At 58.0% G+C, this 19,548-nt stretch overlaps 3 protein-coding genes and 2 non-coding genes across 9 annotated transcripts; 4 read left to right on the top strand and 1 right to left on the bottom strand.

The window, feature by feature from the left end:
* The first annotated feature begins 166 nt into the window (after positions 1 to 166).
* RPL23A (ribosomal protein L23a) lies at positions 167 to 2,267 on the top strand. Its single transcript, XM_071447769.1, has 5 exons — positions 167 to 319; positions 766 to 946; positions 1,179 to 1,355; positions 1,726 to 1,795; positions 2,206 to 2,267. The coding sequence occupies exons 1-5, from the start codon at positions 295 to 297 to the stop codon at positions 2,218 to 2,220; spliced, it is 468 nt and encodes a 155-aa protein (XP_071303870.1). The 5' UTR covers positions 167 to 294; the 3' UTR covers positions 2,221 to 2,267.
* LOC139600223 (small nucleolar RNA Z17) lies at positions 1,038 to 1,108 on the top strand. Its single transcript, XR_011682449.1, has one exon. It is a non-coding gene; the product is annotated as a small nucleolar RNA Z17 (small nucleolar RNA).
* On the top strand, positions 1,589 to 1,654 carry LOC139600236 (small nucleolar RNA SNORD42). Its single transcript, XR_011682461.1, has one exon. It is a non-coding gene; the product is annotated as a small nucleolar RNA SNORD42 (small nucleolar RNA).
* Positions 2,268 to 4,966: 2,699 nt separating the features above from the next.
* Positions 4,967 to 7,030, bottom strand: TLCD1 (TLC domain containing 1). The gene is made up of 4 exons (XM_071447726.1): positions 6,757 to 7,030; positions 6,533 to 6,615; positions 6,135 to 6,217; positions 4,967 to 5,732 (listed from the first exon to the last, which is right to left on the bottom strand). The coding sequence occupies exons 1-4, from the start codon at positions 6,951 to 6,953 to the stop codon at positions 5,337 to 5,339; spliced, it is 759 nt and encodes a 252-aa protein (XP_071303827.1). The 5' UTR covers positions 6,954 to 7,030; the 3' UTR covers positions 4,967 to 5,336.
* On the top strand, positions 5,381 to 18,890 carry NEK8 (NIMA related kinase 8). Of its 5 annotated transcripts, none has more exons than XM_071447723.1 (15): positions 5,381 to 5,520; positions 8,675 to 8,880; positions 9,822 to 10,054; positions 10,672 to 10,803; positions 10,976 to 11,184; positions 11,580 to 11,659; positions 11,929 to 12,110; positions 12,321 to 12,471; positions 13,579 to 13,655; positions 14,804 to 14,921; positions 15,219 to 15,369; positions 15,477 to 15,640; positions 15,858 to 16,016; positions 16,107 to 16,265; positions 17,818 to 18,890. In XM_071447723.1, the coding sequence occupies exons 2-15, from the start codon at positions 8,745 to 8,747 to the stop codon at positions 17,844 to 17,846; spliced, it is 1,980 nt and encodes a 659-aa protein (XP_071303824.1). In that variant the 5' UTR covers positions 5,381 to 5,520; positions 8,675 to 8,744; the 3' UTR covers positions 17,847 to 18,890. The 5 variants fall into 5 exon arrangements, with proteins under 5 accessions (XP_071303824.1, XP_071303822.1, XP_071303823.1 ...); XM_071447721.1 differs by lacking the exon at positions 5,381 to 5,520 and adding an exon at positions 7,055 to 8,382; XM_071447722.1 differs by lacking the exon at positions 5,381 to 5,520 and adding an exon at positions 8,213 to 8,402.
* Positions 18,891 to 19,548: the final 658 nt, after the last annotated feature.

The following is a 19,548-nucleotide window of genomic DNA, read 5'->3' as shown; positions in this document are numbered from 1 at the left end:
CCCGGTAATGCCCCGCCACCCAGGGGCTCACCCCGGTCCCGCACCGCCACGACGGCGGGGAGGGACAGCAGCGTGCCAGACTACAACTCCCATGACGCCCTACGGAGCGCGGGACAGCGTTGCGCGTGCGCGCAGGAGTCCGTTAGAGAGTACTACCACTACCGGCATGCTCCGAAGATGTCGTGAGAGTTGGGCCGGAGGGGTGGTGGCGATTCCCTTGCTCCCGCGAGATTTGGGGGTATAAGCCCGTGCTGCGCGGAGCAGGAGACCCCTTTCGCCTTCCGCCTGGCCAAGATGGCGCCCAAGGCGAAGAAGGAGGGTGAGGGCGCGGGGCGCCGGGTCCGCGTTGGGGTCCCCGGGTGGCGTGTGGGACCCCGCGTGGCGTGTGGGACCCCGCGGGGTGTTGGTGTATGTGGGTGGGAGCCGGGCTGAGCGAAGCGGGGAGTGACGCAGGGTTCCAGCGCTGTGTTCAGCGCGGGCACGTGGAGGTGGTGGGAGAGGCCTGCCGGGTTGTCTGAGGGAGGCGGGGGATATTCCCATTTCGGTGCTAGGAATCCTGCGCGGGCACGGAATAAGTGCCTTTTCCCGCACGGAAACAGGAGACTTCTAACACAGTTGGGCGTTTTGGGGGCTCCTCTTGGTTGGATGAGTGAGCGCGGGCCGCTGGGTGAGGTGCTGCTCGCTGACCCGAGGAAGCCATGCCTGGCCGGGGAGCGCACCCCGACCCTGCAGATCCGTGTGGCGCTGACTGAGCTCTCCTCACAGCTGTGCCTCCGAAGACAGAGGCTAAGGCAAAGGCGCTGAAGGCCAAGAAGGCCGTCCTGAAGGGGGTTCACAGCCACAAGAAGAAGAAGATCCGCACGTCGCCCACATTCCGCAGGCCCAAGACGCTGCGGCTGCGGAGGCAGCCCAAATACCCCCGGAAGAGCGCCCCAAGGAGAAACAAGTGCGTGTGCTGGGGGGTTCTGCCCTGCTGGGGGGTTTGGGAGGTGGGAGCAACCCCGTGAATGGGCTGCTGTGGGGACCTGGTGGTTTGGGATGCAGGTGATGATTTTATGCGACCAAAGCCTGAGAGTTTGTGATTATAACCTTAGGTGACTGATGCACCCCAGAAAAAGCCCCTGAAATTCAGAGGAGCACCTGCCAGTCCTCTGTTAATCATAGCATCTCTCTTGCAGGCTGGACCATTATGCCATTATCAAGTTCCCTCTGACCACAGAATCAGCGATGAAGAAGATTGAGGATAACAACACTCTGGTGTTCATCGTGGATGTCAAGGCAAACAAGCACCAGATCAAACAGGCTGTCAAGAAGCTGTATGATATCGATGTGGCCAAAGTCAACACGTTGATCAGGTGAGAATGGGGAGGAGAACAGGTCCCTGGTGGGTGTGAGGTGCTTCATTTTAGCAGAAAGTGGGAATACATGTGTGAGATTCAGCAGATGTGGGACAAAGCTCCACGGCTAAGTGCAGCTTTGGACTGAGCACATCTTGGTGGAAGTGGGAAATGTTGGCAGAGCAGAGGGTTGGTTTCCTCAGGGAGCTCTTTGCCTCTTCAAGGAGCACTTCTGACACCCAGGGAGTCCTGTGCAAATGATGTAAACTTCAATTTCACTGAGTAATGTGATGTTTCCAAAGGAACCACTGATGCACACGGGGGTTGCAGGAATGTGGAGCAGGGGGGAGGAGTTGTCTCTGTCCTGATGCCTCCTGTTCCTCTCTAGGCCTGATGGAGAGAAGAAGGCTTACGTCCGACTGGCTCCTGATTATGATGCACTGGATGTGGCCAACAAGGTGAGATGTCTTTGAAACTTGGGAGCTTCTTTTTGCACCTTGTCTCGTGTCTCCTCCACTGATGGTTCTTCCTGAGTTTCTTCATGAAGTACTCATGTGGTGGCACTTGTGTGGCCCTGTAGCCAGACAGGATCTGAGTGCTGAGGAGCCACATTGTCAGTCAGTTCAGTCCCCAAGGTGATTGAGGTAGGCAGGAGGCAGAGGTGGTCCAGAGTGGAGTAGGGGAATGTACAGCACAAGGATCACTGTGGGATAAGTGTACAAAGTGGATGTGTGGAGCTCTTGGGCAGGTCTGGGAGGAGGAAGCCTTGGAGGACAGGAATCCTGGGGAGATGCAGTGATGTCTGTGGTGGAGGCTCTGCCTTTCTGCCACCATAACATCTGTTTTAACATCCTTTGCTTCTTTCCAGATTGGAATCATCTAAACTGCATCTGCCGAGGACTGTACAGACTAATAAACATTGTGACACCACTGAGGGCTCTTGTGTTTTGTGACAGCACAGCCCCTGTGAGAGAGAGAGGGCACCCAGCAAACTGCTGGGCCTTCACTTCTTTAAAGGGGCTCCTCCTTCCCTTCCTGGCAGTCGGTGGGCAGAGCTGACTGCTGCACCAGAGGGTTGTGCAGGGGCACTGCTGCCCTACTCAGAGGTGTCTGGGATCCTGTCAGCATGAGGTGACACCTAAATCTCAAATATCTCTACATTTACCCCCAGGCCTCCTGTGTCTTGCGTTTTCTTGCACAGGGTAATTGGGACGTGTTTGTGATCAGTGTTTTGTGTGTCCTTTGTCGCTTCCTTGTGGAGCAGAGCACGGGTGGCCACAACAAAAACCTGTCAATGGCTCTGATGTGGCACAGGTGACCTGTCACACCATTTCCCCAGCGTATCAGCTCTGCTTATGCTGCAGGTTCACTTGGAACCCTCCTGCTAATCCAGCAGTGGAGGCTTTGTGGGTTTTTCTGGCACAGTCTCCACTCCATGTGCTTGCAGCGTGTGAGTTTCCCTGTTGCTGTTCCTCACGGGGTTCACTGTCCTCAGGCTTGTTTCCAAATGCTGCTGTTCCTGCCTTTGCAACGTTTGGCTGTAAGTCTCTAGGTGAAACCAGATTTTAGAGTGTTTGGAGTCAGGACAACTGGAGCACTGGGTGAGCAGGGAGTGGGGGAGTTATGGAAAAGTCTGCAGGGTACTTGAGCTTAAGTACACACTTAGACTTGACTGAGAAAGATGATGAAAGCCCTGACCAAATATTGATTGGGGTAATTGGGCTCTTGAATGGTGGGACACCAAGTTCCTCCAGGCCTCTTGTGGAGGCTGGCAGATTCCCAGGACAGTGGGGGATGGAAAGCAGGAGCTGCTCTCAGGATTCAGGTGGAGCTTTGTGCTGGGCTGTGTGGCCCTGGCTTGACACTCCTCACTTGGGCTCGGGGGAGGTGGGCAGGAGGTGCTCCCTGCCTGCTGTAAGGGGTTAAAAACTGCCTGGAGGGGGGATGCTGCTTCCCTGGCACCACCAGCCCTGCCTCTGCCCTGTGGATGCATAGCAGCAGGGTCCCCTGACCCCCAGGCCACCGGAAAGATGTGGGAGAAGTTGCCACTTTTGTAGCAAAGCTGCTGTCAGTGCTGGGCAAGGATTGGCTCTGGAGAGCCTGGATGTGCTGCAGCCAGAGGCTGTTAGGGATTCCACATCAGCATGACTTGCAGTCAGCCCTGCCTTAGCTCAGCTCAGCCCAGTGGTGCTGCCCTGGTACTTCACTTGCCTCTTGCTCCTGGCTGCCAGCCTGCCTGATCCACAGCTGCACTGCTGGGGGAGGCTCCTGCTGGAAACCAGGAGGGGAACAGTAGGGAGCTGCCTCCTTTGGGAAGCTTTGTCATGCCTGGCCTTCCACACTGGTTTAAGGACAGCGGATGTGTGAACTGGTCTGAGCCTGTGACCTGCTGGGACAGAGCTGTGTCTGCTTCAAGTGGAGAGACAAGGGGGAATGTGCAGCAATAGGGGTGAGGGGAAGATTGATGTTTGAGCTTAGTTGTGATTGCAGATGCAGTCATTTCAACTGCAGAGGCCACGAGGCTTCAGCTGCAGCTGGAAGATGCACACATAGCTGTTGGGATGTGCTGCTGAGAGCAAGATGGGCCCTGCCAGGGCTGCTGAGCTCTGCTTTGAGCGAGGAGAGACAAGGAGCAGGTTTCGAGCTGGCACCGATCCCTGCCCACACTGTCCCAGCTATCACATCTCTGTTCCAGCTGCCAGGCTCTTCCTGGCACTGTGTCAGTGCACACCAGGGAGTCCCACCAGGATCCATCCACATCCTGTGGGGTGTTTCCCAGCTCTCTGGTGGAAAGGTGATCCCCCACTGCCTCCCCTTAACCACTGGCTCATTTCAGCTGCAATTTCTGTCTCTGCCTGAGCCGGGCAGGTGCTGGGGTGGGTGGGACACATCGTGGCCGGAGCAGGGGCTGGGCAGGAGTGCCTCTGAGCCCTGCTGCTAACACTGATCCTGGAGCTGTTAGCATCAGCAGGATGTGCCTCTCTGGTGCTCCACAGGACCGGCTGGGCCAGTTCTGGCCCCACTCTCCCAGGGAGCTGAACCCCCCTTCTGCTCTCACTGCTCTGGGAGAGCTGCTGGAACCATCCTGGTCCTGTGGCTGCAGGAGAGGGCCCAGCACGCTCACAGGGCTGCAGCTGCACTGCACCAGTGAAGACTGCTCCAGGGGGATGCAAGCATGCAATAATCTTCCAGGAAGAGCCCTTGGCCTCACATGGCTTTTCCATGCCAGCTCCACTTCACGTGGCTGCTGGGTGAGTCACACAGCCCAGCCAGGCTCCTCACCATCAGGCTGGAGACAGGCAGGTCAGGCACTGCCACAAGGCTCAGTGGTTCCCTGGTTCCCTTCAACTGTCCCTTGCACAGCCCTGGGTCTCTGGAAGAGCAGAGGAATGAGGAAGAAGAGGGGAACCCATCCACACAAGAAACAGAGTTGTGCTCAAGGCTCAACTGGGTTGGCAGGACCCAGCAGGCTGAAAGGTCCCTAGAACAAAGCCAGCAGCAGAAATGTGCCCTCTCCCTCCCTGAGAACTGCCAGCCCTCCTCTGGGAACGGGGCACATCCTTTCCCACAGCCCTGACCCAGGGAGAATCCCCAACCTGCTCTGCCCCACAGAAGAGCCAGCCCAGGTGTGCTGCGGCAGCAGTAAATAGACTGATTTTAATGCACATTACACCCAACATCACCACGGGAGGGACTCCTCCCCTCCCTCACAACCCTTCCAGGCATCAGCTGCAAAGCACAGCCACCCCTGGCCCTCCAGCTGCCTGCAGGGAAGCTGACTTGGGCTGCTTCTCCATCGGCCGTGCCTCTGGCTTCAGCAGCATCCCCGCAGCTCGGCGAAGCTGTCGGGCTGGTCCAGCAGGGAAGCGCTTTTAGGCAGCAGAGCGGGTGAAGGCAGGGCCTGGGGCCAGGGAGAAAGCCCTAAGGCACATCAGAGCAGCTTTGGAGAGCCCAAAACTTCCAGGAGCCGGAGGCCGGGTCCCCCTCGGCGCGCACGTTTCAGTCTATCAGAAACTTCTCACCGTCTACATCTCTCCCTGCAGAGCCCTTGCGCAGGGAGGGGAAAAAATCGGAGCGGAGGAGGCGGGAGAAGTACATGAGGATCATGGCATCGAGCAGCAGGAGGTTGGCAGTGAGGAAGGCACCCTGGCCCTGCAGCTCCACGTGGCGGAGGAAGTAGCAGGTGAGGTAAGCCTGGGGAGCCAGGCGGAAGGCGAAGTACACCACCAGGTTGATGTATTTGTTGGCCTCGTAGAGCGCCGGGGAAGGCACGTTGCTCATCTTCAGCAGCATGCGCACCGTGAGGAAGATGTTGCTCACCTCCACCAGCAGCAGCAGCACCGCTGCCACCAGGAAGCGGCCTGTGATGATGAGCGAGACGAAGGCAGAGATGGCCTGGGACACACACACACACACAGAGAACAGGGTCAGCTCGCCTTGCCCTGGGGAAAGCGAGTCCTTCCCTGCCCTCAGTGAGAGCACACAGTTTTCCCCACCCAGCGGTCCCAGCAGGCACCTGAGCTTAGAGAAAACCAGTCTGGAAAGCCAGATCCCCCAGGACCAGTTACACCTCCCTGTGCTGGGATGAGCCTCCAACTCTTCCCCCTCCCAGCTCCCAGCCTGTCTGGCTCCAGGCACTCGGAGCCGATGCTGGCAGGCGTCCTGCTCTCGCCTTGTTGGTGCAGAGCCTACCTGGCAGCCAGGGTGAGGCAGACACAAGGGCTCCAGCTTGCCCATGAAACCTGGGTGGGCTGAGCCCTGGGGTGTGTGTTAGCCCCCCATGCTGGCCATACTCACCATGGCATGGTGCACCAGGTACTCCCAAGATGAGCGGGACTGATGGTTGAAGATGATGTCAAGGGTATCGTGGATGAAGTAGCCTGTGGGATGAAGGAGAGCATTCAGGTCTGGCTTGTGCACTGTGACCCACTGTGGAAAGGAGGAGCAGCGAGGAGGAGGAGAAGGGTGGTGTGACTGTTCTTCAGGTACCTCCACCCCGTCTGGGTATGGAGAGACGGCCATTCCCTGGGGGTTGGCAGCCTGTGGGCTCCACGCTGTGATTAAGGCAGGAAGCATGGAGCTGCCCAGCCCTTGAGCCAGTGGCTCGTCCCGAGCCAGCATACCAGGCAAAGCTGAGCAGGGAGTGGGCAAGTCCGGCGGGGTGGCTGCGGCCACTGCCCTGCCTGGCTCCTTACCTGAGGAAAAGCAGACCAGCAGGTGCCCTGAGACGCTGTAGCCGTCCTGGATGTCGGAGAGCAGCTCCGGAGAGTGCCAGAGGCTGGGAGTGAGGAGAGGAGGAAGGGGGTCAGCCTAGGCTCCGGGACGGTGAACACGGGGACCCCCTACCCCCTGCCCACTCCCCAGGAGTGCCCAGTTGGCAGCGTGTGCACCGTGCCCGCCGCTCCCTGCGCTGCCCTACCTGAAGAGGGCCCATAGCCCGGCCAGCACGGAGTGTGCGAAAGAGACGAGGAGATTCCTCCAGCGCCAGACGCGGCCGGGACGGCTCCTTACGGCGGCGGGCTGTGGCACGGCCAGGGCCAAGCGGCGCAGTGCCGCGAAGATCGCCACGCTGCCGCCCACCAGCGCCGCCGAGGCCGCCCGCCAACCCGGGCCCATCGCGCCCAGTCCGGCGGCGCGCGGCCGCGGCGGGCGGGCCCGCGGGGCCACGCCCCATGCCGACCACACCTTCGTTCCGGCCACGCCCCCCGCATGCGCCAGCGGGGCCACGCCTTCCCATTGGACACTCCCCCCGCGCTGGCCGCGCCTCCCGCGCGCGCGCCTACGCGGGGTTGGCTGCCGCTGAGGGGGCGTGGCTGCGGTTTTCATTGATAAGCGGCGCATTGGCCACGCCCCCGGCCGTGTGTGTGTGTGCGCGCACGTGTGCGGAGCGTGGCGCGGGCGTGGCGCACCTGGGCAGGTGTGCGGGGCCCGCAGGTGTGCGGAGCTGCTCGGCGTGTTCCAGCTGAACGGGCGCGGGATTGCACTGTGCGCCAGACACCGCGCGTGTGGCCCTCAGATACCGCCCGTCTGTCCTGGGCAGCGCGGGAGGGTGCGAGCAGCCTGTGCCTGGCAGGCGTTGCACATCTGTGCCGGGCCCTGCACATCTGCCACAGTGGTGCACAGCTGGCGCGGGCCTCGCACATCTGTTCTGCGCCCTGTGTGTGTCCCCGGCACGGTGTGGCTGTCGCCGGGGGTTGCGGCGCATTGTGTCGGGGGAGGATGCCCGAGAAAACATTTGGAAAAGTAGTGGGAGCAGCCACAAACGCTCACCTCAAGACATGGCAGGGGGGCTGCGGTACTAAAAGATGTTCCCTAATACCAGGCTGCAGTAGGCTGAGGCCGAAAACGCGGCACCGAAACGCGGCGGGGTGCTGGTTCCTGCGTGGGGGTCCTGCCCCATCGCTGCCCCACGCTGCAGGGCGCCGGCTTGCGCCAGTGGGGCTGACCCCCTCCCCGGTGAGCCGGGCTGGCTGTCGCTAGATGGCAGCAGGGCCACGTGGCAGTGCCACCACTGCCACTCTGTCACTGTCCCTACTCCAGGACAGAGGCCACCACTCCTGGGTGTAGGGCAGGACCCGCTTCCACGCTATGGCCGCCATCACGGCCGGCCTCGGGGGTGCTCGTGGTCCTGGAGGGTCTAAAGCAGGTCTGGGGGGCCATGTAGGGGACTCGTGCCCCTTGTGCTGGCCCCGCAGCAGCGCAGCCCCCGCAGTGGGTACCCCTCCAGGCTCGGGGCTGGAGGCTGCTGGGGACACCGCCACTCTATGGGGGTGCGGGGGTCCTGCTGGCAGTGTGGGCGGGCAGCCCAGCGCACCCCAAACCTCTCTCTCCGGTCTCTCTCTTTCAGACCCAAGAGGGTCTGGCTCCCAGTGGCACTGGGGTGTCACCCAAGCGGGGGTGGCGTTAACCCCCGACCGAACCACGGAGCCCCCGTACACAGCGGCGTGGTTTGTCCGCCCGCGGCCGCCGTAGTAGCGCGGAAGTGTCTCCATGGAGACGGGAGGAGTCGGGCCCAGGGATGGAGAAATACGAGCGGATCCGGGTGGTGGGGAGAGGGGCCTTCGGGTGAGGGGGCGCCGGGGGTGGGCGATGGGGACGGCTACAGTCTTTCTGCCTCCGGGCGGGAGGCCTTTGAGCTGCATCCCCGTGGCAGCGAAGCGCTTGTGGCCACGGCAATGCGGGGTCGGCCGGGGTGTGGCACCTGGAGGGACACGGCACAAAGTGCGTGACACCCCGGGGCGCGGGGACTGCGAGCGACCTGTGCCACCCCAGGGTGATGGCCAGGCCCTTTGCTGTGTCCCCCTCCCCGCGCTGAGTCCCTGTCCCTGTCCCCGCAGCATCGTGCACCTGTGCCTGCGCAAGGCCGACCAGAAGCTGGTGATCCTGAAGCAGATCCCGGTGGAGCAGATGAGCAAGGATGAGCGGCTGGCAGCGCAGAACGAGTGCCAGGTCCTCAAGCTGCTCAGCCACCCCAACGTCATCGAGTACTACGAGAACTTCCTGGAGGACAAGGCGCTCATGATCGCCATGGAATATGCCCCAGGTGGGCCCTGCTGTTCCCCTACAGTGCCTGTAGCTGCTCTCTTGGCAGGTCCAGGGCATGCCAAGCACTTGGCTCTCTTTGGGTCAAGCACCTTGTGCTCCTTGTAACAATCCTGGGCTTTGCACCCCCTGGAGTCCAAGCCTGTCTCTCTTGAGGAGACATTTTTGTAGAAGAGTATCTGCGGTTCTTGATGGACAACAAATTGACCATGAGCTGAGTGACCAAGCATTGATGCAGGTTGTGGAGTCACCATCCTTGAAGATACTCAAAAGATTCTGGTCCTGGACAAGCTCAGTAGCTCTTCTTGAGCAGTGACCTCACAAGGTCCCTTCCAGCCTCAGCCACTCCATGATTATATGCCTTACACCTACTAACCATATCCAAAACAAGGAGATTTCAAACTCTTCTGTCCCTGATCAGCATGCTACCATCTGCCCTGGCTCAGGTTTCAGGCACATTTCCCTATGTCAACCCTGTTGGCCCCACATTTCTGACAAGATTTCCTGTGGACTTTCAGATGAAATCAGCATTTGCATGAAGGTTTGCTAAAATCTGTATGTGAGCCCTGAGTCTGGACCTCCCCTTCCCGACAGGGGCCTCTCTGTGCCACGTGGCCTCTTGGACTGCAAGAATTCTCCTCTGCAGAACAGGCTGATCTTGTTCTGCCATGGAGGTTTATGTCCTCTTCCAAGAGCTGTAATTTTAGTGTTTCTTTTCCTGCTTTTGATAATGTGTAAATGATAACTTCTCTCTGCCTGTTTCTTCCTCCCACCAACTGCGCTGCCATTGTTTAGGAGCATTGGAGGATGTGCTGCATATCCCACCAGGATGTGTTTATCCCACATGCTTGCCTTGTTACGATGCCAAAATGGCAAAATCCCCCCAGTTTTAGGCCAGGTTTGTGCTGTCCTGTGCCCACAGCCCTTTGTTGCTCCTTGCAGGGGGCACTCTGGCAGAGTTCATCCACAAGCGCTGTAATTCCTTGCTGGATGAGGACACCATCCTGCACTTCTTTGTGCAGATCCTCCTGGCCCTGCACCACGTGCACACCAAGCAGATCCTGCACCGTGACCTGAAGACCCAGAACATCCTCCTGGACAAGCACCGCATGATCGTCAAGATCGGAGACTTTGGCATCTCCAAAATCTTGAGCAGCAAGAGCAAAGCCTACACGGTGAGTGGCAGGGCAGCTTCTCACCCCATGGCAGCAGGCTGGGAACTCTGGATTTGGTTCACAACCATCTCTGGGAAGTGGCTTTAGGCAGTGCTGCTTTGTTTGCTGATATCTTCATGCCTGAGTTTGCTGTCGCTCTGTGGGCTGCAGAAAAGTAAAAGGTGGGAGAGGATGAGCTGTCTGAGCCCACTGGTGAGGGCAGGCAGGGTGGCTCCTGCTGGGGGTGGTGTTTGCAGACTTGTCTGACACATCCTTAGCAAATAAATTCCTGCCTGTGCACTCCCATCCTGCCTTAATCTCCTTTCTCTGCTTGACATTTAGTGTCTTTCCCCACCTGGGCTAATCTGACCAGACGTTTGTATCACGCTCGGTGCTCTGGGCTCAGATTCTCTCAAGTGGTTAGAAGCAAAATTAGAGGCAATCACTGTATGTGTCACTGGAAAGGCAAATCCTCTTGTTTTTCACTGAGATTTTCAGGCAGCTGTTGATGCCGAGGGAACAAAAGCCCAGCTCTGTGGAGCTTTGGTGGTGTTCCAGCCAGCTCTGCACCAATCCTCCCTCTTTCCACCTCTCTGCCCCAGTTTCACTGCACTGTGATAAATTTTTGTCTCTTGTAGGTGGTGGGAACTCCGTGCTACATCTCCCCAGAGCTCTGTGAAGGGAAGCCTTACAACCAGAAGAGTGACATCTGGGCCCTGGGCTGTGTGCTGTACGAGCTCGCCAGCCTCAAGAGGGCTTTCGAAGCTGCGGTAAGAGCCATGCGGTTTACACGTAGCACAGGGAGCCGTGGCCTCTCACAGAGGTGAAAATGTGTGCCGGGATCACTTCTCTGTGAAGGCAGAGGGCAGTGCTGAGAGCTCCTTCCTCCTTGGCCTCGCCCCTGACTGCCCAGCCACTGTTTGCCTGTTGTTTTCTCTCCAGAACCTTCCTGCCTTAGTGCTGAAGATCATGAGCGGGACGTTTGCCCCGATCTCAGATCGATACAGCCCCGACCTGCGCCAGCTCATCCTCAGCATGCTCAACCTGGATCCTTCCAAACGGCCCCAGCTGAATGAGATCATGGCCCAGGCCATCTGCATCCGGCCCCTCCTGAACCTCTACACAGACGTGGGCAGCGTCAAAATGAGGAGGCAAGTGACACTGCCACCTCAGTGTCCCTTGGGAGGGGCTGCCACAGCCCACAGCATGGCTGACCAGCTCACTGCCTCCTTTCTGAGCTCCAAAGGCAGCATTTTCCCAATGCAGCTCTGCTGTGCTGCCTAACGTGCAGCTGCTGCTGGCTGAGCTTGGCCCAGGGGCTCAGAGCCAGGCAGGTGCCACGGCAGGTGTGGGTTTGTCATCACAGTGACAGCAAACAGAGAGTGGTGAGCACAGGGGGAAGTGAGCTGGTGCCAGCCTCCCTCTCTCAGGTTGTTTAAAGCAGTGCTGGGAGTGCTTCCACCCGTGGCTTCTGCTGTAGCTCTGCCCAGACTTTCTGTGATCCAGAGCTCTGCAGGACATTAAAGGCTGGATTTTGGTTTGTCAGGCCTGAAAAACCCTTGGCTCCAGTGCCCACAGTGACCCACAGCCGGACAGAGGGACGTGCAAGCAGTGCCAGGCAGAGAGGTGAGTTCTGGCATGGTGTGTTCAACTCAGCTCCATTTGGAAGGACCCTTTCCTTTGGATGACACAAGTCAGAGAGGCATTCAGGGTTCTGGAGAGAGGAACTTTAGAAATGTCACCTTCCCTGTGCTCTGGAGGAGCCCTGCAGCCCCTTGGACCAGCACAGGTCTGGCTCTGGCAGCTCTGCAGGCACCCAGACTGGCTGGTGCTGTCACTTTTCCTGTGGGAGGAGAGTCAGGGATCCACATGAATGATTTCTCTGTGCCCCACAGGTGTCCGACGTGGTTCAGCCAGGACAGGAATCCCCCCTCCCCTGTCATCCATCTACACGTGGGGCAGTGGGATCACCACCCCTCTGCGCCTGCCCATGCTGAACACTGAGGTGGTGCAGGTCTCTGCTGGCAGGACACAGAAGGCTGGGGTCACCAAATCTGGGAGGCTCATCCTCTGGGAGGTGAGTGACAGGGAAGCTGGGGCAGGAGTGGCTGTGGAGCCTTGGATGTGTGATTTCTGTGAAAAAGGCATTTCTGCTCACTCACAGACCCTGGCACTGCCTCCTCCAGGGCTGCAGTCCCAGCCAGGGTGTGGGTAATGCTGATAAGCCTGTGGGAAAGGGTTCATCAGTGTTCTCCAACCCAGCTCTTCCATGGTTTCTCTCCATCAGGCTCCTCCCATGGGTGCTGCTGGGGGTCCTTCTCTCCCAGGAGCCACTGAGCAGCTCCAGCCTCAGTTTGTGTCCCGCTTTCTGGAGGGCCAGTCTGGAGTGACCATCAAACACGTGTCCTGTGGTGATCTTTTCACAGCCTGCCTCACAGGTGAGCTGCTGCCTCCTGCCTCCACCTGTCTGGGTCCCAGAACCCCCTAGAACCCAGTGGGAGTGCCTGGGGAATCTGCTCAGAGAGGAACCAGAAAGGTGCTCTGGGCTAGGGTGACTCAGAGGCCTCTGTGGCCTCTCATGTAGCATCAGGTGGGAGTCAGAAAAGGCAGACATGGTCCTCCTGTGATGCCACACTGGTCAACTTGGTCCCAAACTGTCTGGTGTGGGGAGGGCTACAAACAGTTGGACTTAGGTGATCTTAAAGGTCTAAATTATTCTATGATTCTTTGAAACCTCCTGTGCTTGTTGTCCTGGTTGCATTGGTGTCACCTGAAACCAGAACTGAGAGAGGGGACTGCAGTGTGAGGAGAATCTCTGTCACGTACTCTGTGAGTGTGACATGGGCACATGCAGTGACCAGCAATGACTGGTGTCACAGTGAGGAGTCAGCCTGAGCTGCTGCAGGGCTGGTTATCCTCAAAGTGCAGGAAACCAGGGTTTGAAGCCCCCTCAGAGCAGCCCAGGAAGTGTTCTGGGTGGAAGTGGAGCACACACACCCGTCCAAGGCCATGTTTGTGGAGCAAAACCCTCCCAGTGGTCCTGTGGAAGCTCTGTTTGTTCTTCTGGGGGTCAGGGCAGCAAACAACAGATACACAGTGGGCAAACTCCATGGGCATGTTTATCCTACCACCCATGGAGTTTCCTGCCACCCCTCCACTGGGCAGCTGCTCAGGGACTGCCTCTGTGACTTTAACACCTTGACAGACCCTGGGGTTCTCAACTCCTGCCTACACAGCTGCAGCAATGTTATCTCAGTGCTCTTATCACTGCTGTTTGTTTGTCGAGCCGTTGCAGCACAGTGAGGCTGCAGCTCCCTGAAAGCTCCTGCAGCTCCCTGAAAGCTCCTGCAGCTCCCTGGAAGCTCCTGCAGCTCCCTGGAAGCTCTCTGAAGGCTTTGTGACCCCTGCAGCTCATTCTGAGTCAGAGTGGGTCCGATGTCCTGGGAGCCATGGCCACCCCTCGGCTGTGTCACCTCGCAGGGCCTCACGTGTGCCTTGCAGGGCCTCCCATGTGCCACTGACAGGGCTCCTTTCTGCTCCTGCAGACAGAGGGATAATCATGACCTTTGGCAGCGGCAGCAATGGCTGTTTGGGGCATGGAAACTTCACGGATGTGAGCCAGGTTGGTGGAGAGGGTGCTGGGCGTGCTGCTCCCCCGGGGTAAAGGATGGATCATGGCTCCTGCACCACGTGAGGGGGCTCATCCCAGCTCCAGGGATGTGCATCCCGGGCATGCTCTGGCATCTGACCCCCTCCCCCTCCTCCTCCCTGTCACTGCGGGTTTTAAAAGACCCAACCTGCCTTTCTCTTTCTCTCCCCCCCCTACACAATGATCCCTTTGAGCGTGGGGGAAGTCAAGAGCTGCCTTGTGGTTGCTGTTGGCAGGCTCCCAGCTTGGAGCCTGCCTCCAATCACACACCTGCCTGCTTCACTCTTGGCCTGCAGCTGCCAGGGTTCACTGAGAAAAGTTATTTTTCAAAGGAGCCAGTATTTAAAGAAGAGCTGTGTGTTTCCGATTGGCTCGGAGCACTGGGGCTGAGGGCTCATTGCTCCCTTCCAGTTTCTTCCTCGCCTGCCCTCGGATGTGGCAGCAGCCCATGGCTCCCAGCCGAGCCCGGGGACTGGTGCCATTTGTCACTGTGGTCAGCTGGCCCGTTTGTTCCTGCTCCTCCCAGAGCTGAGCTGCTCCCTGCTTATGGCTGGGGAGGGGAGACCAGTTGGAAGCAGCAGCCAGATCCCAACAAACGGTGCTTTTCACTCAAGGACGATAATGAGTATGAGGCGAGGTGTCAGATCTAACAGCAGGTCACAGCAGGGGCCGGGTGAAATGTGGAGATCCTGGTCCCTCCACCCCTTAATGAATCTGAGCCGTTAACTCACAGCTCCTCTGAGCCAACACATCCTGCACCAAGCCCCTGCCTGCTCAGAGCAGGCGTTCACAGCCCCTGGCACTCCCCACATGGGCAGGGGGGCGAATCCCAACCCTTGCTGAACCTCTTCCCTCTCCAAACTCTCATGCTGGCTGCTTTCTTCCGCCCCAGAGATGTTTGCATTATCTTCTGTGCTGCGTGCACGTAGTCTCTTATCCCTTTGAAGACTGTTTGGAACAAAAAAAAAAAAAAAAAAAAGAAATTTCTCTGTTGTTTGTGTTGGATGAAAACTGGGATGCTGCCAGCGCTGTGTTGAGTCTGGGGGGCCGGGTGGGAGGGATGAGAGCAGCCGGGCAGGCTGGGAGGTCTGGGCTGACGGCTGCTGCTCTTCCCCTGCCAGCCCAAGATTGTGGAGGCCCTGCTGGGCTACGAGATGGTGCAGGTGGCCTGTGGTGCATCTCACGTCCTGGCGGTCTCCAACGAACGGGAAGTGTTTGCCTGGGGCAGGGGGGATAACGGTAAGAGAAGTCTGTTTTGCAGAACAGGGCTTGTGCCTGTTCCCACTCCCTTTGCTGGCCCTGCTTGCCCACAGTCCCCTCCAGATGTGCCAGGGTGGGTGGCTGTGGAAGAGCAGCAGCTGTTTTGTTGCATACCAGGGTCCCTGTGCTTTGGCTTTGCTTCTTTCTGGGATCCCAGGCTGGGCTTTTGCTGCTTTCTGGGATCCCGGGCTGGGCTCCTGCAGCAGCTGTGTCAGTGCTGCTCTCAGTGGGGCTGTGTGTTGCCATCAGCTGTTCCCTGCTCTGTTCTCCTACCAGGTCGGCTTGGGCTGGGCACCCTGGAGTGCCACAACTGCCCCCAGCAGGTCACAGTCCCTCCAGAGCACGAGGCTCAGAGGGTCATCTGTGGCATCGATTCCTCCATGGTCCTCACAGTGAAGAACCAGATTCTTGCTTGTGGGAGCAACAGGTAAGAGGGGTGAGGGTCCACATTTTACCCTTCTGGGCCTGTCTTTGTTGTGACCAAGGGGCTCCAGAAGACATCCCTGTGTGATCCTAGAGATTTTCCCTGTGCAGATGTAACAAGCTGGGCCTAGACCGGATCAGCTCAGCAGAGGAGCCTTCCCCAGAGGACCAGGTGGAGGAGGCTACTGTGTTTGTATGTGCTCAGTCAGCCCCCTTGAACCAAGAGCCCATTGTGTGTGCTGACATTGGTACTGCACATTCAGCTGCTGTCACAGGTGAGGGTGTGTGCCCACATTCTGAGAGGGGGGACATCTGCATTTTCCCTGTCTTCCTTCTGCCTGTTTCCCTTGGGCAGTCTCTCTAAGGAGACACCCTGCTCCCAATGTTGAAGGTCTGTGGAGCAGAATGCTCAATCTGGAGACAGCAAAGAGCTTCTGGGGTTTCAGTGTGTCCCAAGTGACACCCAGTTGTGTCTCTCCTCTCTGCTGTCAGCTTCTGGCCACTGTTACACCTTTGGCAGCAACCAGCACGGGCAGCTGGGCACCAACTCCTGCCGCAACAGCCGTGTGCCCCACCTGGTTGTGGGGCTGGAGACGATGAAGGTCACTGTGGTGGCTTGTGGAGATGCCTTCACTGTGGCCATTGGAGCAGGTGAGGCTGAAGCCCCCATGTCCTGGGCTGCAGCAGGGCCTGGCTGTGGCCAAGGCAGGTGTGCAGTGAGGTGTTTATATCCCTCTGCAGACGGCGAGGTGTGCACGTGGGGGAAAGGAGCCAGGGGACGCCTGGGCAGGAAGGATGAGGAAACAGGAGTGCCAAGGCCAGTGCAGCTGGAGGAGACACATCCATACCTGGTGACCTCTGTTGCCTGCTGCCACGGGAACACACTGCTGGCAGTAAAGCGTGAGTAAAGGCTTTGTGCCTGTGATTCCTGCCATGAGGACCCAGCCATACACAATGCCTTGTGACCAGAGCTGTGCTGAGTAACCCTGGCATGTAAGCTCACTGTTATTCTAGTCCTTCTTGAGGTGTAGATGAATAGAAATAACTTCAAGCCCAAAATAATTCCCCTGCTGCTCTTCAACTCTGTGACACTGCCTCTCCCACTGGGCAAGGGGAGCAAAGGGATGGCAGAAGCTGTCTGGTGCACTCCCAGACAGGTAGGCTGGCCAAGCTACTGTGCCAGCGGTCCACTGAGTATTCAAAAAGAGCAGCTCTCTAATTGATGCTGCTGAAATAGAAGCTGAGATTTGAGGCGTCATTTTGGCTGCTGCCTTGCCATTGTGGTTTGGAAAAGATAGCAATGGTTTTGTGGTTCCTCTCTGCTCGGGCCAAAGGCAGCATCGTGGCTGGGTTAAAACGTGCCCATGGCGTGACCTGCCCTTCCTGCCTGGATGTACAACGGGAGCCTGGCCCAGACTGCTGCAGGGGCCTTTCTTCCTCCTGTGCTGGGCTGATGATGGCCTCAGCCTGGGCTGAGGGATTCCAGCCCCAGCCCACTTCAAGGAGGCTAATTACAGCCCTGAGGGGAGGAGGCCCGGCTGACAGCCCCAGAATCAGCCCTGGCTCTGTTCCTCCCCTGCAAGTGCCCAGCTCTCATGTGATGTGTGCTGCCACGTGAAGGGGATGGGGAATGGCCGAGTCCCCAGGCTCGGGAACAAGTAGGGCATTTGTCATGGCAGTAAAAGGGTTTTGTCTCTGCAGGAAGACAGCAGGCTGCTCTCTCCTTCCGCTGCTCGAGTCACCCTGCACTCTGTTGCAGCTGGTTTGTGGGCTCCCACCTGCAGCACTGTCTTGCAGTGTGTAGCCCCACTGCTGTCCCTCTGCCCAAAACCTTGTCCTGTCCCAGTACCAGGAGTGCAAACTCAGCGGTGTGAGGGCAGCAGCCTTGCCTGCCCCAGCATCCCTCAGCAACCAGCTTGCAAAAAAGCACTAAGAGCTCTGTAAAGAGCTGAGATTTGGGCTTTCACACAGCTCAGTCTGCCTGGAAATTTCTCCAGCGAGAACACGGGATCTGGTGACACATGTGATGTCATTGCTGCTGTGATCTGGCCTGGGAGGGTGCTGGCACAGGCAAACTGCACTCTACCTTTGGGGTGGCTGTTCTGCTCCTCCCATGGGGCCAACTCCACTTTTGACTGGCTTGGGCTGCTGCCCAGGTTATCATGAGCTCCTGCTGCTCCCTTCTCTCAATCCCACTGCAAACAGAATAACTGGGAGAAGCCAGGCTGGAGAGGAGGAGAGCACAAACCTCAAGAGACCGCATTCTGTCCTGCTGGGCATTGCCTTGCTTGTGCCACTGCTGAGATCTTGCAGTGGCTTCCTGTAGGGAAGGGGACAGGGATTTTGGTGCCCATCTGTGGGATATCAGGCTTGTGTGGGGCAGACAACTTATTATAGCTTCATCAAGGTGTGGCTTCCAGCTAAATCTTGATTTTTACTCTTTCTGTTTCAGCTGTCGTGGAGGAGTCGCCTTCCCAGTGAGTGACAGCAGCCACATCCTGCTCTTCCTGCTGCCCACGGTGGCCTGGCTCAGACACACTGCAGGCTCCAGAGCTCCTCAGCTGCACTCTGAAGGCAGCAGTCTGGAAACAGAGAGCTCCTAACGATGGTTCCCAAGGAACCAGAGCTGGTCTCACTTATTGAATTGTCACTGTGAACCTCCAGTGCCTAAGAGTCACTGCCCTGGACATGCCCAGAGCTCTGGTGCTGCCTTCAGGGGGTCACACCGTGGCTCTTCCCCTCCCTGCTGGAAGTGCCTGTGTGGAAAAGTGAGGAGCACAGAGGTTGTTTTCCTCCGTGGAAACTGTTTCTGGTTACAAAGCCCAGGCTGACAGCTCAGTGTCTGAGAGAGCTGTCAGCCTTTGCACAGCAGCGTCTGGAGTCAGGGCCCCAGGCGCTGTGCTGGGTGACTAAATGCAAACCTCTTTGCTAATTAGAGAAGTCTGTCCTTTCCCATCCCCCCCTAAAACGTTTCACCCATTTATTGAGCACACTTTGGAGGGTCCTGCCTGCACGGCTGGCCGAGCTCTGCACGAGCAGCCTCCCTGTGCTGCACAGCTCTCCCCAAATGCTGCCTGGAGCTTTCCAATTACAGCCTCCCCTGGCCCCAGGAGCTCGCTGGAGGATCCTCCAGCTGACATTTGTCCTCAGGCTCCTCAGTCCTGCTGCTGACCAGCTCACTGGCTCCCAGCTGAGCTAGGGAAGGCAGCAAAACACAGCCAGTGATTGTCAGTACTTGGAAGTTTTTTAACCCAGTTTTGTCCAGGGAGCTGATGAGGTTTCACCAGGGGTCTTTGCAGGCAGTAGTGTGTTATGGACAGGAGTCACGTTTTTTGTCTCCAGAAGGGTCGTTTCCTTTCCTTTATTTTTTTCCTCTTCTTTTCTTTTTTTAACTTACATTTGCCCTGTGCCATTTTTTGATGAGCTTCTGTCTCTGATCTGTCTGACATTGCAAATGCTCTTGCCTTTCACATCCATCTTTGTGCTGTTGCCAATCTGTTGTGTATAAAGTCAGTGCTTTCATAAGCTGGCTGAGATGAAATCTCTCTAATTATTTTTGTGATTCTTTCCTGTTTTCAATGAGGGAAACCTCGACGGGCTCTGGTAAAAGCCAACTGATCCCTCTGTCATGTGGAAGGTAATGAATTTCTGCAGCTCTCCTGCCCATCCTTCCCTCCCCTCCCCGGCTCCAGCTGGGGAAGGGAGCAGGTCCCGTCCAGCCGGGAGAGGCGTGTGCAGCCCTGGCTGCAGACACAGCTTCCCTCCCTGTTTGGCTCCTGGCAGGGTGGGTGCATGGGTTTTCCCCTGCCTTTTTTGTTTCTTGTGGAGCTGCCTTTTCAGGCAGTTACACCCTGCTATCCCAGGAAGCCGACTGGAATTCAAAGGTTCTGCCAGGCTTTTGGCACTTTCCTGTGCTGCAGGTTACAGAGCGCGCTGTCGGGGAAGGTGCTTTCCCTTCCCAGACCAACCTGGGCACCAGGGTGGTTGCAGGGCTGGGTTCAATAGCCTCAAAGCCTCTCTGAGCCACTGCCTCTCCTCCCTGTGTGGAGCTCGCAGCAGCTCCAGCTCCTTCCAGCATCAGATTTCTCTTGCCTGTGTTGTGCAGAGCTCTCAGGGCTCCCCTCGCCCCACACCAAGGAAGGGGCTGGTGCTCCTCCTGCAGCCTGGGCAGGGCTGAGGGCAG

The sequence above is a fragment of the Agelaius tricolor genome, unplaced genomic scaffold, assembly GCF_023055355.1.
Source record: "Agelaius tricolor isolate 1412-34295 unplaced genomic scaffold, bAgeTri1.0.p SCAF_25, whole genome shotgun sequence".
Taxonomy (NCBI): domain Eukaryota; kingdom Metazoa; phylum Chordata; class Aves; order Passeriformes; family Icteridae; genus Agelaius; species Agelaius tricolor.
The sequence above is the reverse complement of the archived record's forward strand: the minus strand, read 5'-3'. Positions and strand labels throughout refer to the sequence as shown.

Bases quoted from the DNA above. Each gene is read 5' to 3' on its own strand.
- RPL23A (XM_071447769.1), top strand. From the start codon at position 295: ATGGCGCCCAAGGCGAAGAAGGAGG. The intron at 947-1,178 runs GTGCGTGTGCTG...TCTCTCTTGCAG, and splicing joins AGCGCCCCAAGGAGAAACAA to GCTGGACCATTATGCCATTA. The intron at 1,356-1,725 runs GTGAGAATGGGG...GTTCCTCTCTAG, and splicing joins AAAGTCAACACGTTGATCAG to GCCTGATGGAGAGAAGAAGG.
- TLCD1 (XM_071447726.1), bottom strand. From the start codon at position 6,953: ATGGGCCCGGGTTGGCGGGCGGCCTCGGCGGCGCTGGTGGGCGGCAGC. The intron at 6,616-6,756 runs GTAGGGCAGCGC...CCTCACTCCCAG, and splicing joins GGGCTATGGGCCCTCTTCAG to CCTCTGGCACTCTCCGGAGC. The intron at 5,733-6,134 runs GTGAGTATGGCC...TGTGTGTCCCAG, and splicing joins ACCTGGTGCACCATGCCATG to GCCATCTCTGCCTTCGTCTC.
- NEK8 (XM_071447721.1), top strand. From the start codon at position 8,102: ATGGGGGTGCGGGGGTCCTGCTGGCAGTGTGGGCGGGCAGCCCAGCGC. The intron at 11,185-11,579 runs GCAAGTGACACT...TTGGTTTGTCAG, and splicing joins GGCAGCGTCAAAATGAGGAG to GCCTGAAAAACCCTTGGCTC. The intron at 16,266-17,817 runs GTGAGTAAAGGC...TTTCTGTTTCAG, and splicing joins CACACTGCTGGCAGTAAAGC to CTGTCGTGGAGGAGTCGCCT.